At 37.1% G+C, this 12,496-nt stretch overlaps 1 protein-coding gene across 2 annotated transcripts in view; it reads right to left on the reverse strand.

The window, feature by feature from the left end:
* The window catches only part of PLCB1 (phospholipase C beta 1), a 399,975-nt gene that overhangs the window by 155,952 nt on the left and 231,527 nt on the right, over positions 1-12,496 (reverse strand). For both annotated transcript variants that reach the window (XM_030448781.1, XM_030448782.1), the window contains exon 4: positions 5,189-5,329. In XM_030448781.1, the coding sequence (XP_030304641.1) occupies positions 5,189-5,329 (141 nt within the window). The remainder of the gene's footprint in view (positions 1-5,188; positions 5,330-12,496) is intronic.

A 12,496-nucleotide genomic window follows, 5' to 3' on the forward strand; every position in this document is an offset into this window, starting at 1 on the left:
TACTTGATGACGTTTTTGAGTTGTTTTTGAAACTAAAGTTGAGTTTCCTTTCATACCAGTCCAGATCCAAAATTCCCATCACCACACACCCTCCCAAACGCACACTCCTTGGAGGTATTCCCTCTTCCTGGTTCTTCTTTTTCTTGAGGAAAAATATGAAAAAAGATGAGGGTGATTTCATTCTCATAAAAATTGATAATGATGGAAAGTGTCATATACTTCCAGTGAAAGAAATGTTGCTATGACACTTCGGAGCTCACAAGCTCATTTTACCTAAAGCCTCAAGTTTCTGAACAACTATGTCATCAGTTTGTGAGGTTCAGCAGGTATTATATTTTTGAGGGAAACCTTCTTCCCTCAAACACAGACTCCCCTCTACCTTGCACGACTCCTTCCTTTTTTGTTTTTGTTTTTGTTTTGTTTCTTTACTTGCTTTTTCCTTCTTAGGTGTTATTTGAAATAAACAGGAGGGTGACAAAGAACAAGAGAAGTTGGTTTCGTTAGTGAAACCACTGCTTTGCTTTGTCTCTTGGAACAGAAAGCATATTAAGTGCAACATTTTTTTTTCTTCTTGGCAATTCATTTTTCCAGGCTCAAAATAGACTCATCTTGTAAACACTGCTTTCTTTAGGCACTAATAATAGCTGTTAAAACTTCTCCCTGCGATGTTAATGGCTGCAAAGATTAATGGCAACATAAAATATTATTTAGAAATTGAAAAGACATTGGATTTTAGCACATCTTACTAGACTTGGATTTGATCTCACTGGTTCTTCTGGGATTAAAATGTGTTTTGCAGAAAACAGAAATAGGGCACTTCAAAAGTATCCCTCACCCCAGCTCTTCCTTCTCTTTGTTTGAGTCCTTGTTGACAGGAGTGTAAAGGGAACTTGGTTATTATGTGCCTGTCACAAGCATTATTTCTGTAAACAGTCTTGCCACGTTCCTTTGCTAGCTTTTCCTGGCACTTCAAAGTGATCACATGGCTCTTGCTAAATATTCTAAGAAATACCTGTCGGAGGAGCCACTTCTAATGATGCAGGTGCCAAGTCAACAAATCACAAGCAATACTTGCTCATTATGTCTCCCATTTAGGGTCTTTATTCCAGCCACCACACAGCGGTAGCCCAAAAAACCAATACCAGTAAACATGCCAAGAGTCACATCAGTTTTCCAGCCCCTGGTCTGAGCCATCAGCAGGAAGGGAAACAATAGCTCAGTGCACAAACCCAAAGAAATAAAGGAGATGCTTTAGACTGACTTTGATGGGCTGGCATCAAGCTGTGAGCCAAAATGCATCTTGCTGTTTTAGCTACCAAATGGCTCTGTTTCTGTGGTTCTGCTGCATGGTGCAGAGTAAAGCCTATCCTCTAACTCTGTGCAGGATGCACTCGGGCAGCCGTCTTTCCCAGCAGCGGTGATGCCAGAAGGCAGCGCCCAGGGAGAGAGCTCAGCGGGGTAGAAAGCTGGTTTGTGTAGAAAGAAAACAGCCTACTGTGGAAAGGTTATAATGGCTTCTGAATCACCACGGTAGCTTGCAGACTCCTGTACAGATGCAATACAAGAGGAAAATATAAATTTGGATATTTTGAAATAGGACTGTACTAGTGCCAACAAACTGTTTGCAGACTGGAAGCCTCTGATCCCATTTGGTAGCCAAAGCACCAACCTTCTGATGTTCAACTCCAAGCAAGTCACATCCATCACAATAAGAGCTCCCTGAGCTCGATCTTCTCTTGGCTACGTCCTACTATGCTAATTCCTATTTGCACCATTTCTGTGAACTTTAATATCAAGTCATTTAGTTGTTCTGCGCTTTGGCACGTAGTGTACAAGCAGCAGTTCATTTGGCAATCTGTTGTTCAGTGAAGTAATTTCTCTTTATTACATGCATCAGGATACATACTGTAAGACATTTATCTCAACAGAAGAGATGAGAATTTTTTCATAAAAAAAGCCAGCACAAATTCTTGAAAAGAATTCCTTCAAATCAGAGCTGACTATATGTGAAGGCGATGTTCCTTGCACATTTGTATTTGGTTAGAGGTTAATAAAGCAAGATGCTGCAATTGTATACTTTTGGCATCCTTATGCATTTTATTTTTAAAAATTATACCAAATGGACATGAATTTATATGGTTTGTTTTACTATTTGATTATACCATTCAAGCTCTTAAATAGGCCCTAGAAGCTGGGAAAACAAAGACGTATGCTGAAAAGCATAGTAGAATACAACTTGTGAATCATCTTTAACTACATCATTTTACTTATGGAGGAATTCTTCAGCTCTTAGTGATGGATCTGATCCATGATTCAACTGAGGAGAAACAAAATTCGTTGGGCTCTGGACAGAGGTCTGTATGGTCAGGATTGAAGAGTGTGGCAAGAATTGATTTGGCATGAAAAGCACAAAACAGTGCAAGAAGAAAGATTCACTTCTCTTTTGAAATTATTTGACTTGGAAAGAGAATGAAATACAGCAGAGGACACACAGATGTTCATACATTGTACTTCTTCATGCTGGAAGCAGAGAAAAAGAGCACTGTCTCAGAACAGGGTTTGAGACTAAATGGCTTTATCTTGACTTCTGTAGTGCTATGGTTGTGGGTGCTCACAAATCCTCTCCCAAGACAGACACACCCATCTGAAAAAATGCAAGCTCTGTATCAGTGCTACTTCTCTTCATCATCAGGACACATCTAGCAATCTGCATTTTAGATCATTAGCTAATGAATGTCAAGCTTCATTCTTTGAACAAAGCAGCCACAAAGTGCCCTTCAGCTCATCACGAATGCACTTCAAACATCAGTTACTTGCTCTTGGAAGAAGCAGTACTTTGCAACAACACCACCATATTTAGTTCACTTAAAAAAAGGTGAATAGCCCGAGGCTTTTATTTTCATAATTTTCCTCCAACTTAACCAGTGGATGTGATCAAGAGAATTTGTAGTAGAATAGGAAGCCTTCTGCAGAGGAAGGAAACCCTGTACCTGAATAATTTTAAACTGCCTCACTGAGAACATTTGTGCTTACTATGTCCTTCTCCTTCAAGGGGGGGCTGATCAATACTTGTCACACAGCTTGAAAAATAAGGTAACAAAGAGTTAATTAACAAAAAACAAACACGTTCATACACTGAAAAGGGAAAGGTAGGGAAGTTGTTCATTGGCACTTGCTTTCCTTGGAACATCAGTGAGATGGTCAAAATTTGCATTTGTGATGAAAAATTTTTGCATTTTACATTCTTCTCAGAGCTTCCTGAAGAGATGATTTGTGCTTATTTATAACTACTTTTCTGAGTCACTACATGGGTCTGGGAGGTAAGAACCAGATTCCCTGGTCTGGCTCATATAAAGCTACAAAACATGTTAAAAACCAAAGAATTTTCTTATGCATTTAACAGTGATCAAGCTCTGTTTCCATTGAAACAACCAGGATATTTGCATGATTTCAAAGCAAGCACAGCTGATCTGCAGTGCTTTGAAAACCCCAATGCCAAGGCCACAGTGCCTCACTGATAAAATATGAATTTATTTGGTCTACTGCATTCATAAATAACAAAGAAGATTAAGATTCTTAACTACTCCAATCATAGGAGTTAGTCAGGATTTAGTACCACCGAGCTTTTCTAAAACATTTTTTTATCTACTGTATTTTAAAGTTCCATTACAAAAGAGAAAATGGTCTAAAAATACCCATTTCAGTACTGTTTTAGCAAACTGATTACAGTCCACTGATTGCTAGCTAGACAGGAAAGCAAGAAAGAAGAACATATGCTTCTGATTTAGATGATTTTTGCTCTTCCTTGGTAAGGGCTAAAAATTTTTGCTGGTAAAGCCTTAGCATACCTTTTTGGTTTCTTTCATTTGTTTTGAGGGGTTTTTTTGTTTGTTTTTTTCCTTCTGAAGAGTTTTTTCAATCACTTTCACTTTTACAGTGCAATGCTTTCTTAACAGAGTACAGCTACACATTTTCAAATCCAAGGACAGCTCTTCCCCTCAGCAGTCTGTGGACCACCACAAATTTATTTTGTTTCTATTCTTTCATATCAAAGAACCAATGGAAATTGGCTTTTTTTTTTTTTTTTCCCAAATTGACCAAAAAGCTAATGAAGCAGAGCAGAGATAGAAACCTGACAAGCAAAACCATATTATCCCAGGCTCAAGTTTTCATCCTATGACCTTTTTTAACCTGGTCTGACCATCCCTGTGAGGTGACAAAATAACTCCTTACTGTTGTTAAAAAAGTAGACTATGGAGAAATGCTCTTTTTAGCACAAGGATTTGAGGATGCAACTCACACAAAAGTGTGTTCTGTGTGTGGTTATGTGGAGGCTGCCATCAGCCTACCCACAGGAATGGGAGTGGAAAGAGGAGCAGCTTTTCAATGTCAATTTGGAATTAGATGTAGCAAAGAGCTCCCACTCCATTGAGCACAATTGAGTCACAGAGAGATCGTAAAAACTAACAAAAAAAAAAACAAACGTACTAAATTCAGTCATAACTTGCTTGTCACACACAACTCTCCTATGTGGTGTGTTGGATAGAAATGAAGGGACTTCGTATACCTGCATGGAAAAAATACCTTGCTAAGGTAATGACATTGGGGTTACAATTCATGTCAAAGGCTGTCAGCAGACATAACTCAAAGTTTAAGATTAACCTTTGAACATGAGCAGAAAGAGTCACATGTGCAAGTTAAATTAGGTGTCTGGTTGCTGACAGACTTGACTCTATAAAGTAGAGCTGTAGACTCCCTCTGCTCTGCTATAGGTTAGCCTTAAAAAGTCAGTTTTCACAAACAATATATAAACCATGCACACTTATAACAAGCATAAAAGGGTAACAAGTACTGAAAAGATATTGACAGGTGTTTGGAGAGTCACAGTAGATATCTTATATCTGAGTAAAAATCTGCAGGTACCATCATTTTCACAATACTTGTGAATACTTGGGCTTGACAAGCAATATTCTAAAGATGAGAATGGGTATCAGGGGGGCAAAAATTGCAGAATCAACTCCCATAAAAAATTACAGCACATTCCTTCTTTGGCATTGAGCAGCACAGCTCTATAACAGAATTAATGTTCATTTCATAGTAAACTCCATTTTTAGCACATTTATCCATATCTCAAAACAGTGCCTTAAAAACAGTTTAATTTTATATGACACAGGTGAATGTGTATTACCTTTGCTATGTCCTCTTGGAATGCCACCAAGTTCAAGTACGATATATTGACTAAGTCTGGTCCATAGACAACAGTTATCATTCGATTTTCCAGTCGACCTCCAATGTTGCCAGCATCCAACAGTTCACGTAGTTTTGGATCCTGCAGATAAATACATTCAAAATAGTTAAAAAACCCTTTTTCAAGTACTTAAATAGGTGATTATTTTTGCAAATATATTTAATTCTGAAAACTTGTGTTATTTTCAACATTTTAAACATGATGGCAAAAGATTCTGATCCAGTTAATTATTCCTTAAAATTGTTACATGTCTGTATGAACCCAGAATAAAAATAAAATCACCACTGTAAATCCCTCAAAGCCTTTGAGCTCTGTATTGGTGCAGTACAGACTCAAAGCTGTTCAGCTCATGGCTGCTCACTCTTATTCTCAGTTATTTTTCTCTGACATTAAGCATACATAAATGGTTTTGCTTTATAAAATAACACAATCTGTCCAAAGGCTATTGGCCTCAGCAGAGAGATAGTCTATGATTTTAAAGGATTTAAGATAAAGCTCAAAATGAGAACTTAGTTTTGCCTGAGGAATTAAGAATTCTGTCTACAATTAACTGTCTTAAACATCACAAAGTGAATTATGAATAATTCTTTCGTCATGTTTAAAAGGTCATGTGCTATTTAAATTATGATCTATATTCTGTTTATATTTAGTTTTTAGTCTTTTTTTCTCAGAAATGAATCCATAATATTTCTGTGAGGGAAAGATATATTCAATGATTTTTATCATCTAATAGTAGACTGAACCTCAGCTTCATTTGCAGTATAAACATATGAGAAGAAAAATCAGGTTGCTCTGTAACTCTACTAGTTTCTACTAGGCTGCAGCATTTCCAAGAAATGTACTCAATGTTTTTCAAGCTAAGAAAACTACTTAGTCCTTGACCTCAAGACAAAGTTTATAAAGACAAAGGCAGATGAAACGAAGCCCTGCATGACTGAATTTAGTCCTTTGAACAGGAATAGTATAATTTGAAAGCTCAGGTTTCCTAAAAGGCAAGGTTCAGTGTGATACAAATAATAAAAATGGCCAGCAAATTGTAGCACTAGGGAATGACAAATTCTCAGTAAATATTATTTCAAATCTGACACAAAGATATACTGCAGTTACACTCACTCTCACACGAACCATTTTCCCCCAGTGTCTGCATATGTTTAGTGTTTATGGTACTTCTTAATATTTAATAACTTTTGAATTAAGAATCTAAATCTCTACCAAACAATACACATAACATTTAGCATAAAAGGACAATAAGCTTAAGATGAAAAAAAAAAAAGGCCTTTTTTCATGGATCTTACAAGAAATCCTGTATCAACAAGACCTCAGTCTAAAGGGCATCTCCTGATTTATGCCCTATCTGCTTGTAGGCAATGGAGCTAAGCATATGTTCACCAAACACCCCATAAAGTTTAGGAGAGCATTTTGAAGTTTGGCTTAACAACTGGGAAGAAAGTACAAGGCTGTCTATCATAAAATGCTGAGCCTCATTAAATACTGGGTATGATGGCAAGCACTGCAGGAAAACAGACAAAATAATCCTATTTGAGGGCTCTGTAAAAGAAGGAATACAATTCTGCTGCTCTGAGACAATGATGATTTCATGGGTAAACAAGTTAATGACAGGCTTTCACAGATGTGAAAAATGGAAGAGGTATACAAAAACAGTAGCTATGTTCCAGAGATGAGGATGTGAAGATTGAAGACAAGACAGTGTATAATTTACATCTAGGAGACAAGGCTGAGAAATGCCCTGAAGATGCAAGGTTAGCAATGTTATATTACAAAATGGGTTACTTTCTCTTTTGTTTACAGGCAGAATATTACAGAGCTTTGCTTCATTTCTATGGGAGATGAGAACTCATCTGCTTTTTACTCTCTACCGTTTCAAACCCAAAATCAGACTGATAAATGCTTCTGCTGAAGGGCCTGTCTGGGAAGAGCATCATTCTTTTTGAATTCACCCTGAACAGGATTGTCTAGTTGGTTTTATTCTATTTCACAGATCTGTCATCACTTTCTTCCTTTCCCAGGCTGAACCTTTTGCTCACAGTTTCACCCTTGGTGATGAACTGCAATCATATCAACAAAAGAAGAAAGAAGATCACCTTTTTCCTTCACGTTTACAGTCAACTGTAGAATGTCTTTATGATGCAGTCATACACTAGGTAATGTAAGATATGCATTAGCCATGCATCAAAGAATATAAAAAAGAAATGTATTTTAAATGGGATGTTTTTCCACAGCAAATAATCAAAAGAAAAGTTAACTGGGACTGGCTCTGTGAGGTTTTTAGAAGCTTAGAATATGTAGCCAACCAGGCAATGCGAGTATGAATTTGGCCACATCACAGGATTTTTCTCCAAGTTTTAAAGGCAAGAAATAAGACACATCTTCCTCTTACCATTGCTGGGTTTGGATGAGTAAGATATTATATTTTTCTATTCTGTTTAAGGCTTGTCTAATAAAGTTTGAAGCAATGCTTGATAGCGATACATTATCTGGCTGCCGTCCAGCACCAGTTAGCAAAGGGCACACATTGTGTAGCCTGGGCTACCTCAGTGTAACCTGCAACATGCTTCACAGAGTCTAAATAGGTATTTTTATTATAAAGTTCATTGGAAGAGAATAAAATTGATACTAATAGGATTCATGCCCTTTCTTACCCCTGCCATAGGTGTATTTGTTCTTTGAGAGTGACAGATGCACTTCCCCTTGTCACTGACAACTTGCCCTCCACTGGTGGTCTAAGTCATATTATTTGATCCTTACATTTGAAGTTCTCAAACTTAGATCCCGAAGCACACTGCCAGCTCTTCACATTCCTCATAAACAGCTCTGCTCCCTTTCCATCCCACTTGGCTGCAAACACTACTAAGGAGATGATCAAAATATCTTTTATCAAAATCTAGAAGACTATCGAATCTTTATGAATCAACCCCCCTTCTAAAATGTCAGCAGGTTTTCCTGTAGAGATGATTGGAAAGCACGAGGGGAAAAAAACAGGCAGCAGGACTAAATTTAGCTTTTGTTATGTATATCCAATTATTTTCATTTTGATAATTCCATTTTGAGGTATGAGACTGAAAGTCTGCCGCTGTTCAGAATTGCATTTGATATACTGGCTCACAAGTAGATTGTTTTTTGGCATAAGCTTTTTGCAAGACTGGGGCCTTATTATATGAATATTCTGAGCTCTTTGAGAGACCTTAAGAAGAATTGTACCTGCTTAATATTAATTATAGTAAAACATTTCAGCATCTGAGGTATTCAAGTTCTATGGAACATGCTCAATAAAAAGCAGGCTATTGACAGTGCTCACCTGATCTATCAAAGTTCCCTGTGTAGCATAATGATTTATAAAGCCTGGTTTTATGTTTTCTGGCAAAGCAGTGTAATTTTTTCCACTTTTAATGAAAAAGCCTAGGTGTGAGCTTGCTTCTTTTTTCTTATACTAAATCTATCAGGAGTTTCAGCTCACGTACTTGAGCTGCCTGAAGACTTGCTCTCAAACCAGGTCAGGAAAGTTTGTTTTTCTGAGGGGACACCTCTGCTGAGCTTAAAGAATTGACAGATTCCCAGAAGGAGGTGCAAATTGTGAGCAGATAAATACAGAGGAGGTGACAAGAATGGTATTGGCAGAAGAAACAGACTTAAAATCCATTAAAATAAGATGAACCATGTGAAACTGAGGCAAGAGTTAGCCAGAAGACAATTTGCTCATTTGGCAAAAAGCCCTCCTTTTTTTGGTTCTGCTGTCTTGACAAAAGTACCATGAGAAAATATACCTTAAACCATCCTGAAACAGAAAATAAGAAAAATTAGCTAGAAACATAGAAAAATAAAAGCGGATGGAATTCCTAAAACATCGATGAATAAATGCTAAACAATGTTTTGTTAGAAACCACGACTCTGTAGACAGATGGTTAAAAACTGATTTCAATTAGACTTCCAAAATTTTCACCCATTGTTTTTTTCCTTTTGCTGGAAATCATAAAAAAAAAAAAAAGTAAACTTGAAGAGGCTGTTCAGCCACATTAACGACAATCTCTGCAAATACTGCTTTCAGCTGTGACTGGTGTTAACTAAAATGTAGCTCTTAACACTTATATTCTAATTAACATGTGCTCTGCACACTACATTAAATGCCTCACATCTTTTAGTAGTATCCCCTTCTTTTTAAACATTTTTCTGAACACTTGCAACACACCATCTGCTTCCAGAATTTTATTTTTTTTTAACACATTGCCATACGTATACATAAAAGGCTGTCATGCAGGTCAGTAAAACTCACTTTCATTTAAGGTCACCAAGGGGCAGCAGGTCAGCCAAGATTCGACCATTTGTTACTAATGCTTCTCAGCACCATCTCTGAGAAAAGCTGTCTCTGATCCCAGACTGATATTAAACAGTTAAAGAATCTCTTCAGCATTAAAGATTGTTTTCCTCTGGCTTTAATTGTTACAGACAATGTGCTGGGTGATTATCAAAAGACTCTGCCAGAACCTCTGGGTTGCTAGGGCACTTGTGCAATTACGGTACTATAGGACCCCCCACCAAACCGACACAAAAATTCAGTGTTTATTAGCTATTTCCATGATTTTTGTCAATTTGACTTGCGTTTTCCAAGTGCTTTCTGTTTCTGGTACTAAAATATGCCTCTGTATTTAATAAAGCAAAATTTCCTTTTAAGAGAGGTCGGACAGAACTGTCCTTCTTGTTGTAAATTTTTGAACTATATTACATAGCTATATAGGTACTTTAGAACTCCCTAGACTAATTATCACAACCCCAAACTGTTATAATTCCTGTTTAACTTCAAGACAGAAGAGGTCCAAAAAATTGGCAGAAAAATTCCCTCTTAGTCTCTTGCTCATTAGAATAAGATTTCCAAACATTTGAAACTGCATTTCTATTTTTCTATCTCTTTATGTATCCCAGGAGAGGAGAGATTTGGGGAAAATAAGCACAATTTGATAGCTGCATATGCAAAGAATTTTCCTGGAAACACTCAAGTTTGTGCCTAAATTAAATGAACAATCATGCTAAAATAGGTTGAAGGCAAAACTCCCACAGATTTTCTCCTAACAGAACAAAGTTTTATCCTGAGAAATGCCTTATTACAGAGTGTTTATCAACAAAAACGTATATACACACACACACAAACACATATATATAATGTATACTTCATGTATTTGACCTAGATTTCAAAATACCAGATTTTAACACTTGAAGCACCAGAAGCTGTATTAGGGTGGTATGAATAAGGAAACAGTGTCTCTTGAAATTAGACCACTTGCCCCTATGGCTGCCTAAGGACTTCAGGTGACTTCCCAAGCCCTGACCCTGCTGAGCTCAGCAGTGCAAGGTAACCAGTGCAGAAGCCCACATAAGGGTAGGAATTCCTTACTAACACCCTGCCGAAATGATTTTATACCATCTGTGGTATCTAAAGCACAGAGTTCTGGTCTGCAAGATGTCTTGGGTCCACGATGACACTTGAGAATTGCTTTTCTTTGTCTCTACGGGTCAAAGGTTTCATCTTGTCCAGTCACTCCACCTACATCTACAGCCAAGCAAGAAGTGAAGCATCACCCTAAGAAGGTCAAATCCCCACCAGTGTCCCAGAAGAATAAACTACCTACCAGTATGTTCTGTGACTGGTCAGGACATGAGGTGCCTGTGTAGGCTGTTTACAGGAGATATCTAACTCCTGGACTTAAGTGAAGTGTCACAGACCAAATCTCTCCTTGCAAAGGGACCATCACTCTGCATTGCTTCTTTTGTAGCTGTGAACTTCTTAAACTGATTAAATTTACTGTTAACAATCCTGACATAGATTTCAAAGCTAGTTCAAATACCCTTTCTGTAAGACATCGCCTAGCAACAGCACAGGACTAGGAACTTCCCATCAAGTGGATCAACAGACTCTCCTTCAAAGAAACATTTCTTCTTTCTCTCCTTCCTTTGCTGAGACCAAAGTCAAAACTACCAATAGTTTACCTTTCAGCAATCTCTTTCACCGATGAAAGAGAATATCCCATACACAAGAATCACACCTACAAAACTCAGTGACAAGATTTTGTCTGTCTTCTGTAATGACAGTCATGTGAAATGAATATACTCCAATTACCACATCAAAGATACTCAAAACAGTGCTCTCCTAACTCTCATTTCTATTATTACACAGAGTTCACAGGAAGCTTGATATTTAAATATATTCATTTATAGCATCAAGCCTTTCTTACAAAATTCTTCATCATTAAACCAGAAATACATTTAGTCCAATAAAGAGAAAAACTGCACTATGATTTTTAATACACGTCTTCATACATTTCACAAAAGTTAATTTGTTCAATATACTACTAAAATATTTGCAAATACTTGTGCTTTGATTTTTTTCCTCTCATTGCTTGTTTCAGAATGGATTCCAAATTCTGCTTGATATCACCATAGCGACCTATGTGCAGAAATACAGCCAGTATCTGATTTAAACACTCAAATCTTCAAGAAACCATTTTTGTGCAAATTAAGTCAGTGTGTACAAACCCAAACGATGTTTCTTAAAAAATGATTCTCAATAATCTAAAATGGTCTTAAACTGACCATCTGCTCAGTAAATATGGTGGAATATTTCTGGAGTCTAACGCAGTATTAGGTAAAAGGAGTCAGAAATGCTTTAGACAAATAGTGAGTCCTGAGGCCCAAGACACCCAACCCCTTTTAGCACAGATCTCCCTGCACCAACAAAGAATGCCTTGGATGCAACTAAAATCCATGGGCTATTCTTCCCATAAGCATTATCAGGGATGAAAGTACACTGTAAATCATACATCAAACAGTCCATCCCAACTAACTCTCACTGTGAAACACTTATTCCAGAATTATTCCAGAATTCCCAAAATAGCTTAATTCAATTCTGTGCTTGAAGTAAAAACATCAACACATCAAGTTTACCAGGAATGGGTTCTGAAAATGAATAAAGATATTTCTTTCATTATGATCTCAAATTTTGAGGGAGAATAAGTCCCTGCATAAAACATACTCATCTTTAGTAGAGAAATAAGAGGTGAGCAAATCTGTACCTGTACAGAAAGGAGAGAACTCTATATGCATTTCCAAATACAGTTCTGAGTTTTCAAAATGAAGGGTGAATTCAGAGATCTCATGTTGACTTTCTACAATAACTACAGTGCAAAATGCTGGATATTCATCAATATTTCGATAATAATTATGGACCCAAGAAAAGGTTGA

This window comes from Calypte anna, chromosome 3 (assembly GCF_003957555.1).
Source record: "Calypte anna isolate BGI_N300 chromosome 3, bCalAnn1_v1.p, whole genome shotgun sequence".
NCBI lineage: Eukaryota > Metazoa > Chordata > Aves > Apodiformes > Trochilidae > Calypte > Calypte anna.